Source organism: Trachypithecus francoisi, unplaced genomic scaffold (genome assembly GCF_009764315.1).
Source record: "Trachypithecus francoisi isolate TF-2019V2 unplaced genomic scaffold, Tfra_2.0 Lachesis_group2, whole genome shotgun sequence".
In the NCBI taxonomy this organism is placed as follows: domain Eukaryota; kingdom Metazoa; phylum Chordata; class Mammalia; order Primates; family Cercopithecidae; genus Trachypithecus; species Trachypithecus francoisi.
This window is the reverse complement of record NW_022681465.1, coordinates 96292598-96315382: the sequence shown is the minus strand read 5'-3', so window position 1 is coordinate 96315382 and position 22785 is coordinate 96292598. Positions and strand designations below refer to the sequence as shown.

The 22785-nt window shown below is 41.8% G+C and overlaps 1 protein-coding gene across 2 annotated transcripts in view; it reads right to left on the bottom strand.

Moving 5' to 3' along the window:
* The window catches only part of RGS7BP (regulator of G protein signaling 7 binding protein), a 106322-nt gene extending 83788 nt beyond the window's left edge, over window positions 1-22534 (bottom strand). The window contains exons 1-2 of one of the 2 annotated variants that reach the window (XM_033179681.1): window positions 21761-22534; window positions 20668-20834 (exon numbers count right to left, since the gene is read on the bottom strand). In XM_033179681.1, coding sequence (XP_033035572.1) covers window positions 20668-20834; window positions 21761-21925 — 332 coding nt within the window. In that variant the 5' untranslated portion in view covers window positions 21926-22534. The remainder of the gene's footprint in view (window positions 1-20667; window positions 20835-21760) is intronic. The other variant, XM_033179682.1, reaches the window with a different exon arrangement.
* Between the last annotated feature and the right edge of the window lie 251 nt (window positions 22535-22785).

Here is a 22785-nt window from a genome sequence, read left to right as displayed (position 1 = left end):
GCATTCTTTCTGAAATGAAATATTCTATTTTTGGTGTCAGACCTTAGAGGGACTATTTTTAAACACTTGAAATAATTCTTTTTTTTTGGTATTAAAATGGCAAAAAGTACATTTTTCTAATCAAAATATAACCTCCCAAACTATTTTTATCATTCCATGCCAGAATGTTAAAGCTGTAATCTTAAGTTTTTATAATTCTCTTTCTCTGGATTACAATAACAGTGTTATCAATGCCACAAGTATTTTTGGTTAAGGAATACTGGAATATGTTGTGATAATAATAATAGCTGGCCTGTATTAAATACTTCTTATGTGCTCTATGTTTTGCTTTGTGCTTTATCTATATCACATCATTTAATTCTCATGGCAATCCAGTGAAATTGGTGCCATTATTATCCTCCCTCCCACTTTTTTTTTTTTTTTTTGAGATATAGTCTCGCTCTGTCGCCCAGGCTGGAGTGCAATGGTGTGATCTCGGCTCACTGCAACTTCCGCCTCCCAGGTTCAAGCAATTCTCCTGCCGCAGCCTCCTGAGTAGCTGGGATTACAGGCTCACATCACCACACCCAGCTAATTTTTGTATTTTTAATTAAGACGGGGTTTCACCATGTTGGCCAGGCTGGTCTCGAACACCTGACCTCAGGTGATCTGCCCACCTCGGCCTCCCAAAGTGCTGGGATTACAGGCCTGAGCCACCGCACCCAGCCTATCCTCCCCTTTTTAGGGTTGGAAACTCAGGCTCAGAAGGGATAATTATCTGAAGTTACATGTTTGTTAAGTAGCCGTTAAGGCATGTGTGAGTGAATGAAAATTTATTGAACAATTGTGTGCTTAAATGTGACCTAATCTTTTTCACTGATGTCTCTTATTTTATCTTCATAACCACCAATACACCAGGCAAAAAATATCACAGGATGCTCTAGGGAAGACAAACAGATCAAGAGCCTTCTCTCCTGGCTCCCTGGTCTCCTGACTTTCTCACTTCTGCTTCCTCTCTCATTATTCTCTCCAATGAAATGAGGGCAGCCCCGCCAGGACCCAGAACAAATACTGCAGGAGAAATGCCTTCTCCATCTTCTCCCTAGATCTTTGGCCTTCAAATCAGGAAGATGAACAAGTCTAAGGTTAGTACATTTTTGTAGGTAACCTAGAGGACGAGCAAAGCAGCCAGTTTTTGCATATATCTTCCTAACAAATATAAAAGCTAAGGCACTACCTATAGAGATATAATTATTTTTGAGATTTTCTACAACTATATTTGACTGATATTCAAGGTTTGACATGTGTGGATAGATTTTTCCTCTTAGTATTTACCACAGAATATTTAGAAAACAGACATGTAAAAAGAACAAAATGGAAGTCATTCATCAGGAAAGGAAAAACTAAAGATTTTGCTATATATCCTTGCAACCATATACATATCTATATAATTTTTTCATTTGGTTTCAAAAATGAGGTCATAGAGTAAAACTATTTTATAATCTGCTGTTTCACTTAATGTCGTTTTATATGTTTGCACTGTATTCTAGCCCCTGGGTATGCGTGATTTATTTAATTAATCCTCTATTGGATATTTAGAACATTCCTCTTTTTTTTTTTTTTTACTGTTATAAGCAATGCTGTAATGTACATACAAATTTTTGTGCCTAAAAGAAACTTAGAAATGATATGAAAACCACAACCAAGAGTGCTCAGGGAATTGACCAAAATTACCCAGCTGAAATCTTGGCAGAAACTAAGTGGGGTCTTCTGATTATCAGTCCTGGCCTCTTTCTTCCATACCAGTAGTTCTCAATCCCTACTGCAGATTCTCAAATCACCTGCTCAGATTTAAAAATATATCATGTCCTCGCTTCACCTCCAGACATTCTGAATAAATTTATCTGGGGTGAAGCCCAGGTAGCAGTATTTTTAAAAAAACTCCCCTGGGGGCTCTAATGTGCTGCAGGATTAGGAGCCATTGCTCTATACCAGGCAGCTGCTGGAATCAAGACTTCACGGAGAGCAGTCCTGGAACCCTCTCAGCATTAGCTTCTGCAAGTTAAACAGGGAATGGTATAATAGAGGCTCTCAAAACATCCTATAATTATTCTTTCTCAAGCTAACTGGACCCGAGTATGTTACTCTGGTAACTTCTTGGTCCATTTTCGTGGGGTCTTTGGTCTTGAAAGAGAAATTTCAAGTGTGTATTCAGGAGAATACATCGGAGGAGAAGTGCTTCTTCTCCTGTAACTGCTCAGGTTTTAAGAGAGCTTTGATAGTCTGCTTTACAGGTGGTACAGGGGAAGGGCTGGAGAGCAAATGAGGAGCTGCAGCTTGAGTATCTCAGGCTTTTCCCATTTGTACTCACAGCCACAGAGCCTGTTAGCATTACTCGCACACAGATCTCCATGGCTCTGAGTCCCTCCTGCTTGGCTGCAGCCAGCCTCTTTAGGCATCTCCAGGAACTCCAGGGTTGAATTTCTGTAAAATACTGGTAGGTGTCTAAATGGTTCCATTAGTTGCTCACTGTCGTGGTAAGCTGGCCTGAGCATCTGCAGCCTCAGGCCCTAACTGTCCTACAGACGTATCAATCAGACTAGAACTTGTCCATCACTACCATTCATTGTGCCTTTTTGGTTGCAGGGAAGTTGGAAATAGCTTGCAAGCTGAGGCTAGGGAAAATGGTGCTCACCCACCATGTTTTCAGACCAGAGATTGCAAATTAGGAGAAGACTGCCTTCTGTGTTTTCCAGTTATTTAGACAAGTGTCTGGAGGGAAAGTTAATTGGCCCACAAAGCTCTAGGATTTAGTGATTCAGCAGTTCAATTCATACCCACAGGTTCCCACTCCAGGGCCTGAGCTGAGGAGTATGGGGCCATGATATACCATACCCAGCGCACCACTCTCTCAGTGAAACTGGCCCAATTTTCCAACAAGCCAGATGCCAATAGAATTGAAGCAAATTTACATTTGTACAATGAAACACACCTGCTGCCTGCTGACCAACTCCTTTTCCTTGCCCCTCCTGTTTTCCTTTCTGGCTATATAAACCTGTAACTTTAGTCAGGAAGAAGGAATGGATTTGAGATCTGGCTCTCGTGTCTCTGGCTGATGTCACCGGCAATATAATAAAGCCTTCTTCCCGTGTCAATACTCATCATCTCAGTGATTGGCTTTTTGTGCGGTGAGCAACAGGACCTAGCCTGGACCCCTGGTGTTCAGAAACATTAGAAACTACAGCAAAGTGCTAGATTCCCTTCTCCCTTAGGGTGGATTTGCTCCTGGGGCCTTCCTGCTGCCCTTCCTGTGATCTGCATGCTTCAGGTCTGTATAATACATCAGAACACCAATTGAAGATAAATGATGAAATAAAAATGGAGGAGATGGGTGTCCATTTACAAGTAATAGAAGAAGCTGCTTGATCCTAGCTCTGGTTACTCAGAAATTCCTTCACAATAAACAACAAGATGGCTGGAGAGGGGCACCTGTGGGGTAGTGGGCAAGATCGTGGGCTAGAGGTCAGGAGATCTGGCTGCTCATTCCAACTCAGTAGCTCACATGCTGTGTGACTGAGACAAGTCACCTCACCTCTCAGGGCTTCGGTTTCCTCATATGTAAAACAGGGATAAATAATTCCCAGCACATAGAGGTGCAGAAAGGATTAAATGTCATAATTGTAGTGGAAGCACGTTACATCTTGTAAATCACTGGAATATCTACAGTCAGAGTGGGGTCCACCCATTCAGTAAAGGGTAAGTGTGCCTCTTGGGAGCCTCTCAGGCTTCAAGATATGGAGTAGGATGCAGCACTCCTTTAGCTCTAAAGTTGAAGTCTAAAACAACAACATCATCAACAACAACAACAAAAGCCCTGTAAGGGACTTCACAAGACACCTAGGAAGGAATACAGTCCCAATAGCTGTTCTTTCTGTTACTCCTTGGCTTAGATTGCTGAGCTAGGGTGGAGATGCTCCCACATCAAGAACACCTCCCTTATCACTTGCTCTGTTCCCATCTCTACCTCCATCACCAGTATTTGAATATGCCGATCTGCTTGGGGGCATCTCTTTTATCCCTGGAGGAGGGTGGAAGTTGAAATGGGTGGGAAATAGACCTAGAAAAAGGCAGAGGATGATGGCAGGTTGAGTGGTACATTTACCACCTTGATGGCGGGTTGAGTGGTATGTTTACCACTTGGACCCTAGAATAAACTCAAACCTTGATGAGATGGAGTGAGGTAGAAGTGACAAGAAATACATGAACAGTTTATGAGTGGCACTTTCTCAAGCCCCAGGCCACCGAGTATGGCACAGAATTGGTGGAGAGGCCAACTCACATTTCAGTATATAACCCACTCACTCTGGGGACTGCAAGCTTTCAGAGCATCTCAAGACAACCCCCTTACCTGGATTTTTCAGAGTGATGGCAAGGAAGTTGTGCTAAGGGGCCTCGTGGGCAGTGGGCATGGACAAGGGATAGCTGAAGCAGGAGAGGGAGAGGAGTGTTGAAACTGCTGTGTGATGCCTGTGGTTGCAGACTGATTGGTGGGCTCATGTGCACTATCTCTTTGGGGACTAATACAAAAATACAATTTTTTTTTTTTTTTTTTGAAACGGAGTCTCGCTCTGCCGCCCAGGCTGGAGTGCAGAGGCCGGATCTCAGCTCACTGCAAGCTCCGCCTTCCGGGTTCACGCCATTCTCCTGCCTCAGCCTCCCGAGTGGCTGGGACTACAGGCGCCCGCCACGTCGCCTGGCTAGTTTTTTGTGTTTTTAGTATAAAATTTTTAAAGAACATGAAAGTTTTGGAGTTAGGGATTCAATTGTCCTCAAAAGCCCCAGAAAAATGCAATTGCATTAGCAATATAATAGTGATGTTTAAAATGTTGATGTTGAATCTAATTAGAATAAATTATTGAGGAAAAAATTAAATTATAGAAATCCCAGATCTCAGAGTTTTAATGAACTTCTGTGTTAGTCATATGATCCAGTTTCCCTTCAAATGTACAAATTTCTTCCCTAGACATCACTCCGCAGGTAATACCTATGTTTCTCGATGCCTAATCTCCTTCACTTCAGTTCCCTTTCACTCGGCTACTTTGTTGGAGGAGGGAAAGGAAAGAGCAGGAGAAAAATGGATGGGCTACATTAAATCTCAAGCCTTAGAATAAGGACAAATTAAGTTTTGAAAAGGAAATGTTTGATGTAGGTTCCACACTTGTAAGCAAAAAAAGCTGATCATAGAATGAACACTGTGCTGGGAATTCAGAAATAGTTGTCTAGAAATGGCCATAATTCTTTTGTGTAGATTGACATCTGTCAATATTTCACATACAGTGTTCCCTTGGAGTTAAAGCCTACCAGCTACTAAATCATATAAATAACAAGAAAGTAGGTTAAGAAGTTTTTTTCCCTTTAGGGTCTCATTTAGGTAAAGTTAAATATGTATGCCGAATATTTAGCATGCATGCAGACCTCAGACTCTGTTATATACCTGACAGGCTGTTTGTCTTGATCTTAATTATAATAAGATTGATGGTTCCTGTTTGATGTAAGAGAGTAATATGTGAGCCATATGATAATTTGCATTTGTCTTCTCGGCAAAAGAGAGGGTCTTTAAAGCAATTTGACTTCAGAACAAATTAACAAATATGATAATTTCTTTATGTTCAATTCCAGAAAGGTTTAACATGTTCCTAAGGCTAATTAAAAAGATTTGGTCTTCATTAATAAATCAAAGCCAAATATATTTCCTTTTTTCTCAATATTTGGCGCATTATTTTTATTTTAATTATGTAACAGGTATTGACAAGTTTTAACACTCAACAATGTGCCATTCTGAAAGCAGCAAAGAAAGAAGGTGATAAAGGTCACAGTTACTAATATAAACTCAAAGTGATAAAACACTCAGGCATTTCTTTAATTGTTCACACCCAACAATCCACAAATATTCTGAACAAACAAGCAGGTGATAATTAACAGAGGTAGACACTAATGGCTGAGAGCCACTTTTAGTCAGCAGACTTTTTCTATGGGCCAACAACATATAAAAATCGTGATATTTCACACGTAAACTTGAATTCATCAGTTCTCTTAAGAAAAAGTCACACACACAAAAGGGCACATTTGGCCGATATTTCCCCATGGGACTCAGCACTAACAGTGAAGCCTGGGTGGCAGCTGCCTGCTTCAGATCCAGGGGCACATGCTCGCCCCGACAGCACTGCCCCACTGTGTCCACTTTTTCTCTTCACCTACCCAGGGTCCTGCTGGACCTGGGTTTGGAGACCTTGAATTGCACACTCCCTCCAATCACCAACTCTGCGACTGAAGAGTCCCTTTTATTTGCCTTCAACTACATTCCTTTATCTCCTGGCAGTACCCACTCCTTAGTCAGCATAGTTCCCAAAGAACTGGTTCGGCCCTCCTTCCCCATTTTCTCTTTTCTTTTCCAGCTGAATCATTCTCCTTCCCTGCCTCTTTCCCCCTCACATCCCACAGAATTTCCTTCTCAGAAGATGGAGAATGCCTTTATAATGCTGACACGTGAAGCAAGACTTTCCCGGAATGAACTGTGTGATCACATATATCTTCTGGAAAGATTACACCTAAATAGATATCTGAACTCGCTTCACATTTTCATTAGATCTACAATGGCGCTGTGTAATAACCTAATACTAAAATTTAGAGAAGAATTTAAACCTCTCTGAGCTTGAACAGATTTGGTAGCTTAAAACATATTTCATCCTCAGAAAACAAAAGATTGAATCTATGAATATAGAAACAGTTGATATGGCTTGTTTTATAGAAGGAACATTTGCCAAGTGATTTTGCATTATGGTGCATGCTGTGGCCTAAAATAATCCTCATTATTCAATGATGGTACAGTACTCAAACAGATGCAACCATTCGAGCTCAAACTTCAGATAGTAAGAAAATGTGACTTATGGTGGAAAGACATGCATGGGAGTCACCCAGTTTGGAAGAGACAGCAATCTCCTTCAAATTGTGTTCTTCCCTATGTAGAGAGTCTTCAGTGAGGGCTGAACCATGTTCTGCTTCCTGACTGTGTGCTGACTGGCAGGGGTCATCTCTCTGTGCACACAGATAAGGCTTCTCAAATGTCCACAGGTGACTACCCCACAGCTACACTCTTTCAAAATGATGACAACTGGGGCCTTTGGCCATCTGCTATAGTCAAGGGAAATGACCCAGCTGGGGAGAGACCTTCCATTCAGCCTTCAGTAGGGTGAGTATTTCTCTCTTCCAGGCAGAGGACAGCTGTATTCATTGGAACTGGACATTACCAAATTATGGTCACAAAAAGATTCTGACCATTTATATTGGCCTCACCTAGCTCACTTGAGGACAGAGAATCTGTTGTAGTCCTCACAGGGAAGGTCTTTCTACACTGGCCACTATTTTTGAGCAGGACCCAGCTAAGTATTATTACAACACCAAATAGATTTTTGTAAAAGTTAATAAAGTGCTTGCAAGAACAGGAACAAGAGTCTGAAGGTGATTGATCTTTGACTTGCTTTCCAGTTACTTTTTACTCTGTGGAAATGTATCCATTTCCTCCCATCCACATTTTGTTACAGCAGGATAGGACAGAATGGAGTAGAATCATTTATTAGAAAAAAAATTACACAAACCCAAAATGTTTCTGATGCACAATTCAAGAAACATTAAGTGCTTATTATATATCAGGGACCATTTTAGCAATAAATTTGTATTGCTACCTAAATTTTTCCTACCTCAGCAATATTTTGGTGAGGATAAGGGAAAATAATTTATTCTTTAATTCTAAAATAAATAGGACTGTTCATGGTAGTGAAAAAATAGGAATATGATATAAAAGATAAAAACTCAGAAAATGTCTGTTTACTGACAATATGTAAAAGAGACAAAAGGCCAGGTGCAGTGGCTCACGCCTGTAATTCCAGCACTTTGGGAGGCTGAGGTGGGAAGATCACCCGAGGTCAGGAATTTGAGACCAGCCTGGCCAACATGGTGGAACCCTATCTCTACTAAGAATACAAAAATTAGCCGAGCGTGGTGGCTCATGCCTGTAGTCCCAGCTATTCAGGAGGCTGAGGCAGGAGAATCCTTGAACCTGGGAGACAGAGGTTGCAGTGAGCCAAGGCTGTGGCACTGCACTCCAGACTGGGTGAGAGAGCAAGACTCTGTCTCAAAAAATAAATAAGAAAGAATTTTAAAAACCCCATCAGGTTCCCAGATTTCCTCAGCTTAATGAGTGGATGGCAAGACTGGAAATAAGAATTCCATGCCAAAATGGAACAGTTCAAAATGAGACCCACTAAGGGAATAAAAGAGTCTAAAACACAGAGCCTGAAGCCCTAACAATCAGTCATTTTGGCTGGAAACTAGAAATCTCATGAGGGAGGCAATTTAGATAATTACTGTGATGATGTTAACGCCATTTGTGGGAGAATAGGAGCTCTTGTGGATTTATTGACAAGCGATTTCAGTATTTTAAGAAGTAGTGTTGCTCAAGCCTGTAATCCCAGCACTTTGGGAGGCCGAGACGGGCGGATCACGAGGTCAGGAGATCGAGACCATCCTGGCTAACATGGTGAAACCCCGTCTCTACTAAAAATACAAAAAACTAGCCGGGCGAGGTGGCGGCGCCTGTAGTCCCAGCTACTCGGGAGGCTGAAGCAGGAGAATGGCGTGAACCCGGGAGGCGGAGCTTGCAGTGAGCTGAGATCTGGCCACTGCACTCCAGCCTGGGTGACAGAGCGAGTCTCCATCTCAAAAAAAAAAAAAAAAAAAAAAAAAAGAAGTAGTGTTTTTGAGATTGGTCTGATAATCTCTTCCGGATCTCATTTCCTATGACTTCTTCCCATCTTTTCTCCCAGCCTCAGTGTTACTTTCTTAGGAGTGTCCCTGTCACCCCAGGGGGAGGCTGTCTCTCCTTCAAACCCTTCCAGCACTTCCTACCATGCCCCATCCTCACCCCCTGTGCTCAATGATGTCCTGGAGTGGAGGTGGTGGCCAATGCCATTGTTGTGATGGGGAGTCCTGCCCCTGCTAACATGTCCTCCCCTGGGAAAAAGTAGGTCGATTCTTGAAACACCCAGAATTCAGCCCACCCAGACCTGGGTCAGAGTCTGATCCCATAGGGTCATGTCTAGGACTTGCATAGTCAAACAACCAGAAAAGAAGGTGCACCCAAATGAAGCAATGTGAGTAAATATGGTATAGGAAAAGAAAGACTGAAAAATTAGGGGTCCAGAGAAAAGTGCTGAGGCCTCAAGAATGCAGAGCCAAGATCCATTAACATTCCAATGGCGGCTTCAGTAAGGCCATAATTTTGTTATTTTTTTCCTTCCTGCCTGTTTTCCTCCTCTCAGTAGCTGAGGAAATCTTAAAAACCCTCAAATTGGCCGTGTGCTGGCTGAAGAGATCCTTGTTCTGAAGTGTGTCCGGGGGAAGAGAGGCTCTGAGTGGAAATAATAGTTTGCGGCAGTAGAAAAGAAGGAAAGCAATCCTGTGGCCAGTCCAAGAAAGAAGAGTGTCAGGAAACAGCACAATATGGTGGCAAGAATAAAGACTCTCGCACCAGAGAGACCAGTGTTCAAACTCCAGCTCCACCAAACATCTTGACCAAATATCTCAACTTTTCAGAACCCCAGTTCACTATAAAATGGAGATTTAAAAAATACCTAACATTTTGAGTTCTCTAGAAAGTTTCCAAGTGAGCTTCACCAAAAATCCAGAGACAGCTTTGGAATCTATTTGCTCTGGACAGGACCAACATCTTGGAACCATAGGGAACAGGCAAAAGAATCATGAGGATCTCAGTCCTGACATTCTTGAGCTGGTGAAATAATCTCAGCTCCCACCCAAATACACTGCTGGCTCTATGATGAGGCCAATCTGTGAACAGGTTGGTCTCTGTTATTTGCAGGTAAATGTGCTTCCCAATCAACATACCAGCCTTTAAAAACAGTATCTTCCCAGGTTGTAGGTAAACGTTATTTCAGATGAATCATATTCATTTCATTATGAATATGATTTAATCATGAATTATACGTGCAAAGGGAACAGCACATAGTAGGCTCTTAGCACATTTAAACTCCTAGTTCTGTTTCCCCATGCTTCAAAACAGACAAATAGTGTCTTCTGAGGCTTACCTATGGCAGGAGGCCTATGACTGCATAACTAAAAGAGAGAGGACATTGCTGTTTGCTCTTCAAAGTTCAGCCCAAGTGACATCATTCCCTTTATGAAGTTGTTTTCCCTGGCTACACCCAGTCAGGCAGAGCTGATTACTCTTCCTCTACTGTATCCTCTGCCTATTTCTGTTGCAGAGTTGATTCCATTGTTCTGCAATGATTTGTTTAATGTCTATCTCTATACAGAGGCTGGGTGATAAGCTCCTCAGGGGCAAGGGCCATGTTGATTCATCTTTATGCTTCTGGAGGCTCTCACAATGTCTGGCCCATAATACGTGTTCCATGTTTAATGAAAGGAACAAATGCACTAAGAGGAAAATGAGCAGGAAGGAGAGGTTAATGCTGATGGATCTACCTTTACTTCTTTCTCCCACTCCAGCACCCCTTTTCCTCACTCCTCACATCCAAGCTCCATACTCTTCCAGTCTCCCCAGTCTTGCTAGAGATCCTGCCCTAGGCCTCAGGAAGCATGACTTTGGCTTATAGATTAGGAACTTTGTGTTCTCAGCAGACAGCTGGTATGGAGAGAGATGTATGCAAATCAGATCATGAAACTCGCAGTCAGGGAAATTACATGACACCGCCCTGGCTGCTGGGACATTCAGGAAGTTGCTGTGTGAGGCTTCTGAGAAGCTCTTTTAAGAAGGGCCACATTTAATAGGCTTATGTCTGTGCTCTCTGCCCTTTCTACTTGCCTGGAACATGGATACAATTTCTGAAGCTGCAACATCAATCTTGGGACCTTGAGGAAAAGCCCCAGAGAACTACAGAAATCTCAGTCATGATGTTCTTCAATCATGAACCAATGTTTGCGATCCATACCCCTTTAGGTGTTTAATTATGTGAGAAAAAGCCACCTTTATATGTTTAAGTCATTGATGTCTGGCCTATGTTACTGGCAGCTGAAGATAATTCCAAACTGATAATGCAGTCTTCAAGGACCTTTACCTTGCTGTTGGCTGCTGCCTCAAATGCTTTTCTCTACAATTATCGTAGGACTGGTCCCTTCTCAAAGTCAGATATTCAGTTTGAATGTTACCTTCTCAGAGGCACCTTTTTGACCACCCTATCAGAAGATAACTACCCACACTGCATATATCATTCCTTCACCATATCATCTTGTTTTCTTTTCCTCACTGCATGTATCACTATCTGAAATGCTCTCTTTTGTTTGTTTCTTCTTAATCGCCAGCCCCACCCCCGCCGCCACCACCACACACACCATGAACATAAGGACTTTATTTTGTTCAAAGCTGTTGTATAGGTTCCCAGAAAGAAAGATGACTTTTGGAGTTGGGCATGAATCTATTTTCCCATAGAAAATACAGTTATATATGATGAAAAGGGTTATAATTTAGGAAATTATGGGTTAAATACTGTTTATGACCTAAGTACTATGTATAACATTGTTTATATGGGATAATGAGTTCCAAGTCCAATTTCCCTTAATGAGCTCATTATGATCTTGACCATAGATCATCTTGTAGTTTATCCCCATCTCTAGAAAACCCTTCCTGCTTCCTTGAGTTTTCTAGCTGCTTCCCACCTTTTATTCATAACAGTTTATCAGATTTTAACTCCTTGATGAAATTTTTTTCTTTGATTTATTTATGGAGGTTTAAAAATTTTTTTAAAAGAGTCTCAATCTCTTGTAGATGTTTTAAAAAATTGATTTCTTGAGTGTTACTACCTATACTCCTTGCAGGCTCTATCCCATTTCACATCCTGTCTTGTGAAAATTATACGTAAGTCCTTTCAAAGCCAACTCACCTAACTTCCTGCCCTCCCAGTGGTTTCTAAACTGCATATCTTTTCTATGAGTTCATTTAAAAGCAGCAAAATCTTTTTTTCAGTCATTTCTGGACCCTTTCCCCTGTTCTGCTTTTCAGTGTGAGGAGCATGGCAGACTCTAATGAGAGTGCAGGTAAGACCTTGACATGCAGGGGAGTGAAGTTTTTCTTTTACTGGCTAACGAGTATGGATTTATGTATAGAAACTATATATGTAGATGAATAGAATAGGGTCACTCTGTTACACACACTTAAGGAATAAAAACTAGACCAGTATGAGGAAGTGGAGTGTTTAAAAGTTAAGTGGTAAAACATCCAGGAATATAAGTTGGGTACTGTGACAGAGGTCGTTAGTTGTTTCCCAATACCCATTCTTTCCGTTTTCCTTAGCAATGAAATCCTTTTTATTTAAGGTGGCAATGAAAAAAGACTGTATTCCCCATTCTTGCTTGCAATTAGGTGTGACCATATGGTACAGTTCTGGAAGTTTTGTTTGAAACTGATTAGGGAGTGCTGACCCATCTGGACATGGTGGCCTTTTGCCCTTCCTCTTTCCTTCCTCCTTCTGTGCTGGAACATGGACGAATGGCTGAACTTCTGTGCTCATCTTGCCTCATAAAGCAAGGTTGAGGACAGAAACCATAAACAAAGAATGGGCGCAGAACCATCTGGTTTCATGGAACCACTGTACCAGTTCCGAATTGCCCAACCTAGGACTTTTTATTTTTTCGGGGCAAGAATAAACCCTGGTGTCTTTAGCAATTGCTACTTTGAATTTTCTGTTAAATATAGCCAAGTATAATCTTTTTTGATACAGATGCACACTTGGGAAGCTTTTAAAAATACCCCAATGCCCAGGCAGTATCCCAAACCAATTATATCAGAAACTCTAGGGATGGCACTAAAGCATGAGCAAATTTTTAAAGCTTCCCAGGTGATTCCTATGTGCAGCCCAGGTTGATAATCGCTGTTCTAGGCAGATAGGCCTCATATGTTGCATGTTCAACAATCTCCTGGGAGATGCAGTGGTGTTTGTTAAAAATTTGGATTTCCTATCCTTACCTCCCCAGAGGTTTTGGTTCTTCAGGTCTGAGGGCATGCCACCCACGTGATTCTGATACAGGAAATCTAGTTTCAAATGTGAAGAAACACTGCTTTAGGCAATAGAAAATCTTTAGAAGTTTTAAAGCAAAGAAGTGACAAGATCAGAGGAGCATTTTAGGAGGAGGATTAGCCTGGATCTAGTGAATAAATTGAAGAGAAGAGGTGAGAGATTGAACTCAAGGAGACCAATTGGGAGGTACTACAACAGCTGATGGCCAGAGGGGATACATTTGTGAACTAAGAGGTGGCCACAGAAATGGGGGAAAAAAAAAAGAAGGCACACAATAGACATTGAAAAAGATAAAACACTACAGGACTTGGTACCTTATGGGATAAGGGTGGGGGCACTTCAAGATATTCTCAGTGACTGAAGAATACATGAGGGCTTTGGCTTCTTCCGGGTTAGTATATATTTCCCCTTGTGCTCAAACTTAGATTGGTGTAGTTTATTAGTTTTCTATATATCTGCAGCTGCAAATGTTAAATTGACTTTTGTTAACCTGATTGTATCTAGAGTCTTCTATTAGGTTGAAAACATATATTTAGGTCGAGAGTGGTGAGTCACACTTATAATCCTGGCACTTTGGGAGGCTGAGCTGGGAGTGTTGCTTGAGGCCTGAAGTTCAGGACAAGCTTTGGCAACATAGCAAGACCCCAGTCTCTGTAATAAGTTTTTAAAAAATTAGCTGTGTCTCGTGGTGCATGCCTGTAGTTCCAGCTACTCAGGAGGCTGATGCACAAGGATTGCTTGAGCCTAGGAGTTCAAGATCAGCCTAGGCAACAGAGTGAGACCCCATCTCTAAAAATAAATAATCATAATAATTATTATTCACTAAATTAGTTCTATTTAAAGGCTCAGATACTTGATCCTAACCAGAATCAATCTCACAAATAAGTTTACTCTGTGTATGTGTATTATATATGTGTGTGTGTGTATATATATATATGTTTGTGTGTGTGTGTGTATGTATGCATATAGGCAAGTAATTACATGTTTTTCATGAAGTTTTACCTTTTTTAAAGTCATGTTTTGTAAAGCAAAGGAAATAAACAGGCAGTATAAATACTGCTCTGGAGCTGTGCTTTCTATAGGTGTTGTTCTGGGATAAGACACAGCTAAACTCTCAGGGCCTAGAATTTTAAAGAACAGTTCAAAAAGGTGATCTCAATGGTAACTGATTAATTAACTATTCAATATAAAGTGTCCACTAAGCAGAGAGATGTTATGGTACTATTTTATCAAATAACATAAATTAAATATAATTACTTTATGAGCAATTCTAAAATACACAATGCCCGCTGATTTGTCATAATAATGAACACCTATGCCTCAGAAATGGCTCTTAGGTATGCTCTTCGAGTCCTCTGTTATTTAAAAACCAACATATTGGTTTTAGAATTATATTAAAAAATAGTTAAATGTAATAAGATGTAAACTAATGTAATCTCTCAATTCTTACTAAAGTCTGTATCAAGACCCGGCTTCTTTTAAGAATAGATTTTAAAATACCAAGTAAACTTAATGAACAGAGAAGACAAATATATCATCACTGAGCTTACCACTCAGGGTGCAAAGATGAGTGAAACAGCCTTGCTCTCTTGCACTTCAGAGTACACATAATAAAGTGACGGTGAATTTTTCCAAAGTTAGTTTTAGATTTAATTTTCTCTCTAATTGGAACATCTATTAAGAAGACTCTAACAAGGTGAAAGTCATTAACTCTGTTCAAAACATAAAACGGCTAAACTTCAATAGGCAATGGGGGAACACTTGTCTAGATGCATCTCACAAAAAGACAGAGTGGGTGGCCTGGCATGCCTGCCAACCACAGGTCCCTTTTACTAACGGCAGAGGCTGTCACTGCCCACATAAGGCCTCCTCCACTGTGTGGATCAAAGAAGGCTGAGAACTGCTTCCATGGTCACCAAGCTCTTCTTCCATACTCTGTCACCACACATCATTGCTGCTGGCTCAGCCAAAGTGTTAAAAGGACTATTGCTAAGCTGCAATACTTTATTCTCCCTTATCTCACTCTCTCATTTCCTAACTTCCTAACAAACAGAACAAGGGTAGGAACAGGAAACCAACTATAAGTGGGACTGAAAAAATCAGGGCCAAAAATTAAATGCAAATCAAAAGCAAAACGGCCCACCCCAACCCCCCCAAAAAAAGGCAGGAGGAGGAGAAGGAAGAGAAGGAAAGAACATGAGGAAAGAGAAGGAGAAAAAGAGAGAAACATAGGTCTGGTTGGTCAGGAAAATCATTGCTGGAGGGAAAAACCTGAAATAGGAAATTAAGATTCTTCTTGTGAATGTACTATGTTTGGATCTCAACAAATTATTTCTGGAATTCAATCATCAAACTTCTTGCATGATATTTATTTTTTCATAGCTCAGTTCTACAAACAAGGTCCATGTGATTCTCTATGAATTAACGTAGAATAATGGGATGAGGAAGCCAGGAGATTCAGAAGTCATCCAATGTAACACTCTCATTTTGGCCTGCAGGAAATTTAACAGACTTGTCCAATGTCATATAGCCTATACTAGAACTAGGCCAAAAGATTTTGTAAATATTATTTGATATATGAAGAATCTAGGCTGATTTATATAAAAAATTTATAAACTTAACTACTTATGAATCTTCACATCTCCATATAATTTTTATGGTATCCCAGAACAGGCTTTTTGATAGCCATCTGGGAAACTTCAACCTAGAAAATGTCTCAGAATATAAGAAACCAAGGTAAGCAAAGATTTATTCCAGCCGAAGTACTCATTTGGAAAATATTTGATGGATTAACACTTTGTATATAAATATATCTTGACAATCTGAATTTTTAAATGTTGTATTATATTACCACTAACTTGCACTGAATAGCATTTACTATATGCTTGTAGTCTCCTAACTTCTTGATCCTCACAATGCCACACACTCTGGTCCCATTATTCATTAACTCCATTTTGCTGTTGAGGAAACCGAAGCAGAGAGGGAGAGACAATATCTTTGCCTGACTTCATACTACGTGTGAATAGCAGCACAGCCAGACTGCGAGTCTGGCCCCAAAGTCTATGTACTTAACCATGGTACCAGACTACCACTAACCACTCTGTGAATCAATCTGCATACAAATTCACACATGTCCTTAGCAAGTGGTAAAGCCTTATCTAATCTGATTTAGAATCAGTGCTCTTTCCCATCACACTCTACTGTCTCTCATGCTGTCATACTTAAACTTAAGATCTGGAGTAAATCCTTCTACATTTAGATTCTCTTGAGAACCATTAATCAAAAGTAGCAGTGTGAGAAAGATTTAGTCCAACACAGACACTGCAGAAGCACAGCAGCACAAAGAGAATCCTGACCACCAGCGCCCCAGCCATAGCAGTAACTCCCGAGGTGTGCTGGAGGATGTTGGCTCCTGGGGCCACTCATACTTTGTATGCTGTGCTCATCTCTCCTCATTCTCAGGTGTGGTTGATGCAATAGGTACTAGACCAGGGAGCAGGAGATCCAGGTCCCAGTCTTAGAGCAGCCTCTGACTGGCAGTGCCATTGACAGGCTGGACATGTGGTCCCTGCTTCACATACCTAGCTCACTTAACTCTCTCAAGTACCCCACGAGCGGGCATGACACTAGTTTACAGATGAAGGAATTGTGACTCAGAGAGTTAAGCATTCCATCAAGGTCATAAAAGATGATACTCAGTCCAGGTCTGCCTGACTTCAAAGTCTTCACGTATTCTTTGTCAAGTTGCCTCAAAAGTCACTTAAATCCTCTGAATCTTAGACTCCTCAAATATAAAGTGCCATGGAGCCCTAGGGATTCTATGAAGTGTCTAGAAGTCACTTTGGGTAGGAAGTCCAAAAGGCAGGACCCGGCCTACTCCTGATATGCGCATGGACACACACACACACCCCAAGCAGTGCAGAGTAATGCCGCTATGACTGTCTTTATAAATGTGGCTTTCTACATTTAGATTGAAGGGAGGATTTGCTGCTAAAAAAGTTTGAGGCCCATTCTTGCAAGTGATCTTTAAGGCCCCTCTTAGCTTTAATGTCTGGGAAAGGGTCAGAGTTGTAAAGATATCATAACTTTAGTAAATCAAGACAGTCAGAGGAGACTTTGTATTCACCTGGCTAGGTCCGTCAAGAATGCAGGTATCTGATACCTTTGAAAGAAAAGGCTGTGTCTGAACTCTGCTGATCTAAACACAATTTGAGAAACTGTGTTGATTGTATTTTGAAGATGGCCTTCTTATACAGGGCCAGTTACAAAAAACAGAGTCTGAGTTTTCTTCTCCTGTGAGCTCGACCATTCCTTGAGGGTTTCAGTTGGTCAGGGATGAAAGGTATGTAGCATTAGTGGCTTGTTTAACGCTAACTCCTTGTTTTCCCTCTTCCTCTCTATCTTGCCTCATCTTCTTTTTACCCTGTCCACCTTCAATCCTGTCTACCTCCTGTGGCCCCAAAGCCAGCTGGCAGACCAGGAAGTGGGGGTCTGTATTGGTAGAAAATGAATAAATTCACTTACTCATTCAAGTCCTGCCTTTCCCAACTTGTATTCCCACACAGAGCAAAGCATTGGTGCTTAAACAATAGCCATGAGGCAGGTGTCTTGAGAAATGTGTGGGGAGCCAAGTATTACTTTTCCTCCACCCTATAGCTCATACCCCTTCATTAAAAGCTACATATGTAGAAAATAATAAAGTTGACAAAAAAAAAACTAGTGTTAATGATGGTGATGATGATAATACCTTTCTAAAAAACAATTATTGAGGTATACTTTGTATGCCATAAAATTCACTCGTTATTAGTTACAATTCAATGACTTTTAGTAAGTATGCGGTATTGTACAACCATCACCATAATCCAATTCTGGAACATTTCCATCATCCCAAAAAGATTCCTCGAGCACATCTGTAGTCTCTACCTGCTCTCGCCTCCAGTTCTAGGTAACCACTAATCTACTTTCTGTCTCTATAGATTTGCTTTTCCTGGGCATTTCACATGAATGGAATCATATGATATGTGGTATTTTGTGACTTGCTTTTTCAGTTAGCATACTCTTTTTAAGATTCATTTATATTTTATCGTGTATCCTTTACACATAGCACCTTTTTGAATGGCAGCATTATATAGAGGAAAAAGCATGAATATCAGAAGCATGCAAACATGGGGCAGAATCAAAGCTGTGTCACTTCTTAACTGTGTAACTTTGGGCAAGTTCCTCAATCTCTCTAGACCTATTTGTAGAATAAGAATAATAATCCCTCCCTCAGCTGAAAGGAAATAGCTGGGTTATGATGACAAATAGTGGGTGCTCAAGAAATCCAGTTCTTCTCTCTAAATTTCACCAAAAACCTTAGCTTTTCTCATCCCTGCTTCAAACTTTAAAGTGACTCCTACAGCCTCCCTACCAGCCTTCACATCAAGCTTGAAACAAGAACCCACATAACAAGTGATATCAGAAACGGAATTCCGCCAAAGGGAATCACATCCTTCATTAATGGAGCCCAGATGGTGAGGAACTAAAGGGATTTCCTTCAATTATATTGCTGTCATTTTTTATAACGAATATCAAATTGCATTTAATTATTATTGTAAGGGGGGAAATGTGTCAAATTCTATCCTAGAATATTTTACGGAGTTAGTTTTCCTTTGGCAAGGCTCTAAGAACCTTAATTTACTATGAATTCTTATAAAACTGCGCCCATTAACATCAACACTGAGATAACATGCAAGCAAGTAGCAAAGAGCTAAAAACACCAGAGTAAATAAAATCCACCTCATGCCAGGTGCCATGGTGCATTCTTATAGTCCCAGCTACTCTGGAGGCTAAGGCGGGAGGATTGAGTGCAGGAGTTTAAGACCAGCCGGGGTAACATAACTAGAATACCTCTGAAAGAAAAAAAAAATCCATCTGAAATCCTCCAAACTCAACTTTTAGCCAATTGTTTCAGACCTTTTCTTTCCTGAACATTTAGAAGACCCTGAATTTTGTGTGTGTAGCAAAATAGATTGAGTCAAACTCCTTGTTCATTCCTCCAGCCCACCTTCTCTGATTAGAACATGTTCTCATTTTGAGTTCCAATTCAAAGGGATCCTAAATGCAATCCCATCCTGTAATCTAGGACACAAAGTTTACAGAGTTGCTACTCCTTAGCTCTGAGAGAAAATTTCCTGTCCTAAATCTGCTTTTCATTTGGAATTATTGTTTATCTGTGCCTTTAAATTTACCAGTGCTCCTTCACATTTCTGATTTTTTTTCTCTCTCTCCTTGTCTGGGATTTATCACAGCTGCATTTCTTCCCCAAACTCCCGAACCACTTAATTCCCCTCCATTACCTAGATTTACTTCTTGTTAAGAATAGTATAAGAGTTAAAACAGAAAAGGATAAGGCTTCTCAATATTTTTACTAAATAAAATAGGGTTATAGCATATTTTGTTTATCCCTCTCTTCAAGGAGATGAGTACAGCATATCATTTTTCATGATATAAAATGCCTGTGGTCAAATGTAAACTAATTATTAAGAGAGGCAATATATGGCTTTCCAGTCTTTATAAACTAGTATTAGTCACTATATATATTACTGGAATTAAAGATGGCAAACAGTGATTCTTTCAAATAAGTAAATTAGATATAATTCCTACAAGTGATCAATTTGTAACATTATCAGGTGAGTCTGACCAATTTGAACTGCTGTGATAAAGATATACTCACATAGATAAACAGATAAATGCTATATCCAGTTTGAACCAAGCACTTAAATTAAGGTATCGATGTATTTGTATAAAGATTCCCATGTTTCCTTGCTCTAAGTACTTATCTTGAAAATAGGAACTGTTAACAAAATCCATGGCTAACTTTTTTCCCAATATTAAGAGATGAAAGAAGGAGTAGGTAGGATCCAAAGAGAGAAGTTTTCACATACCGAGTTATCTCCTAATACAGGCTTGAAAAACCATAAATCTGATGAAAATAAATAAAAATTTGGGGGACAAAGTCATCTTCGTTTTACTGAGATTGTGAACGTCCCCAATCTTTAAAAACTGTTCTTATGCTAAAACTCACCCCTTCATATCACCACAGTGAAGAGTAATTTATATCTAAGACCTTATTTTAGGGATTTTATTTTAGGCGGTATCATAGGAATTTATCTCATGGTATAAATAGTTTAGTAAATCTGGGATTTGGGAAAGATTTTTCTCTATAGCACAGGCCTTTTGTTCAGCAGCAGATGACAAAATAATTTTGAGGCATGATGATTTAACTTCAGTTTGATGCCCAACCATCCACCCCAAATCTTATGCTCCAAATTCCAGTATGTGGCCAGAGTATTGAAAATTAAGTTTTAAAAAAGTCACTTGATCCAAATCTTCTAAATATATGTACATATATACAAGAATGACATAGCCTTCAAATTATGGTTTGGCCTATAGTTTGTGTATAGCTCTCTAAGAGAATTTCGATCTCAAGATTAAAATCTCAACTATGTGGAAATCATCTCTGAGGCCTTGGCTACCATAAAATTCTGTCAGCATCCATGCATCATGTATATGAATGACCAAATAATGCCGAGTCTCCTACCCTGAGATGGCAGCCAATTTTTGGTGTGCCTGACGGGCCATTTCACAGCCTTTGGTTCTTGTCTTGTGCATTTCCGCCCGGAGTGAGGGGCAGCTGACCGAGACATCCCCAATAGAAATGACCAGCTCTCGGTACAGGGCCACTTGTGTGTTGAACTCTTGGACAAGCTGGAAAAGAAGTGAGTTTTGTTTTGTTTTTTTTACCAAACATTTCTCATCAGAAAGTTTCCTATTTTAGAGTACATAAACAGGGGCCTTCACTGACCCCTGAGTCAGCTCCCCAGATCTCCAGCTAAGGAACCTAGGAATGGTTTAAAGCAGAAGCACCAAAATGGTAAGTCTCTTTGTCCAAGGCAAGTGTTTATTTTCATAGGCAAGCCTGGCCATGGAAGCTCTAATTCCAGATCTACTTCCCCTCACCCTTTCAGACTCAGTTTATGAAGAGCAAGAAAGCATATTTGGAGGGCTACCATGCCACTCCCAGGCCAACAGAGAATGATGCTGAGGACTGCTACACAGACGCTCCCCTCTGCTACTGTTAGGACATGGCTTTTAAGTTGCATGGCGGGAGGGGCGGGGGAGGCCACAGGTAGGGTGTAATAGGCAAACCGTTCACCTCTTGCTGGGCCACTGAACCTCTCGGCCTGACGGCCTGACGGGAAGACCAGCCACAGCCTCTGCGCTGGAACCTTCGACCCCTCGGCAGCGCCCCGTGCGCTGTATTTGGGTTTGTTTGCTACTCTCTCCCCAGAAAGCAACATCCCCACCTCCTCATCTCTCCCTCCCCGGTGAGCGAGCCAGTTCACTGTGTCTTTCGCATCCACCATTCTTCGAGGGGGTAGAGGCACAACCTACAGTCACTGATCCACAAGACCCTTGCTGTGACACTTCTCTCTGCAGGGCCATTACGACCGGGGTGTCACCCTGAATTTGGGGGACTGCAGATTTAAAAATAGTGCATGCGCCACGTGATCGGCATTGAGGCGCTGAGGGTGGGGGAGTGGCTGGCACTCAGGCAAATGATTAACATACATGACTCCCCCCACCCCCTCTCAATTAAAAAAAAAAAAAAAAGAGGCGCAGTTTTCACCCACCATCTTGCAGTCGTCCAGGGCTCGTTGGGTTTTGTGGGCGCTCTCGGAGCCGCTGCCCCTGCGCTCCCAATCTGCGCTCTGCAGCGGGGGCTTGCTGATCTGGAAGATCGAGGAGCGGGTGGACCGGCTGGGGCGCTTTTTGCGCCCATTCGGTGCAGAACTCATGCATACACATCCACCAAGCCGAAGCCGCTGGTGCAGTGCGCCCCGGCGCGGGCGGCCGGGTTGTTGCCCTGGGCGCAGCAGCCAAGCAGCCGGAACCTGGACCTGAGGCGCGCAGCTCACAGTGCTGGGGCTGGCTGCACGGGTCGGTAACCTTCAGCTTGAAGGAGAGCCGAGGAAGCGCTGGCTGTGCCGTGCAGCATCGCTTCCACTAGCAGCGAGGAAGGGGCGCGATCAAGTTCTGCTCAGCAGCATTGCCGACCCTGTCCCGGGAGCTGGGCGCTGGTGCGGGCTCGCACTGCCTTCCTCTCGGCATGGATTGCAAGGCTGGGCGAGAAGGAACGCGCCGCCCGGCGGTTCCGAGTTTCCATTCAGGTGGGGGAGCAGCTTTCAAAGCCTGCGCTGCAAGGTGGGGGGCGGAAAGGGGTGTCGCTCTTGCTTCAGTGTCTTCCCGCAGCGGCACTCGGTTGTCTTTCCCCTCCCTCCACTGTCGCCAGGCCTGGAAGGACTGGCTGTCCCCAAAGCAAGCAATTGGTTCTAATCGGCTGCCTTGATCCCTCGTCTCTAAGGGCTCGTCTGTTTGAAGATCCCAGATGAATCTGTGGCGGGACTGGCAGACGCAGAGAATCGGTCCGGCTGACGTTGTTCGCGGGCCCGCACATTGATAGGACGGGAATACTAATGTGATCTGTCCATGCAACCCCCTTCCCCCTCCACACTTTATGCACTTATCCAATCAAATCCCCGGGAACATCAATTGCAATATTACTTCATCTGCTCTATTATTAGAAACGAAAAGTGTCATCAGAGTGGAGCACATGCCACATGCTGGGACCTAAACATGGATTTCAAATAAGCCAGTG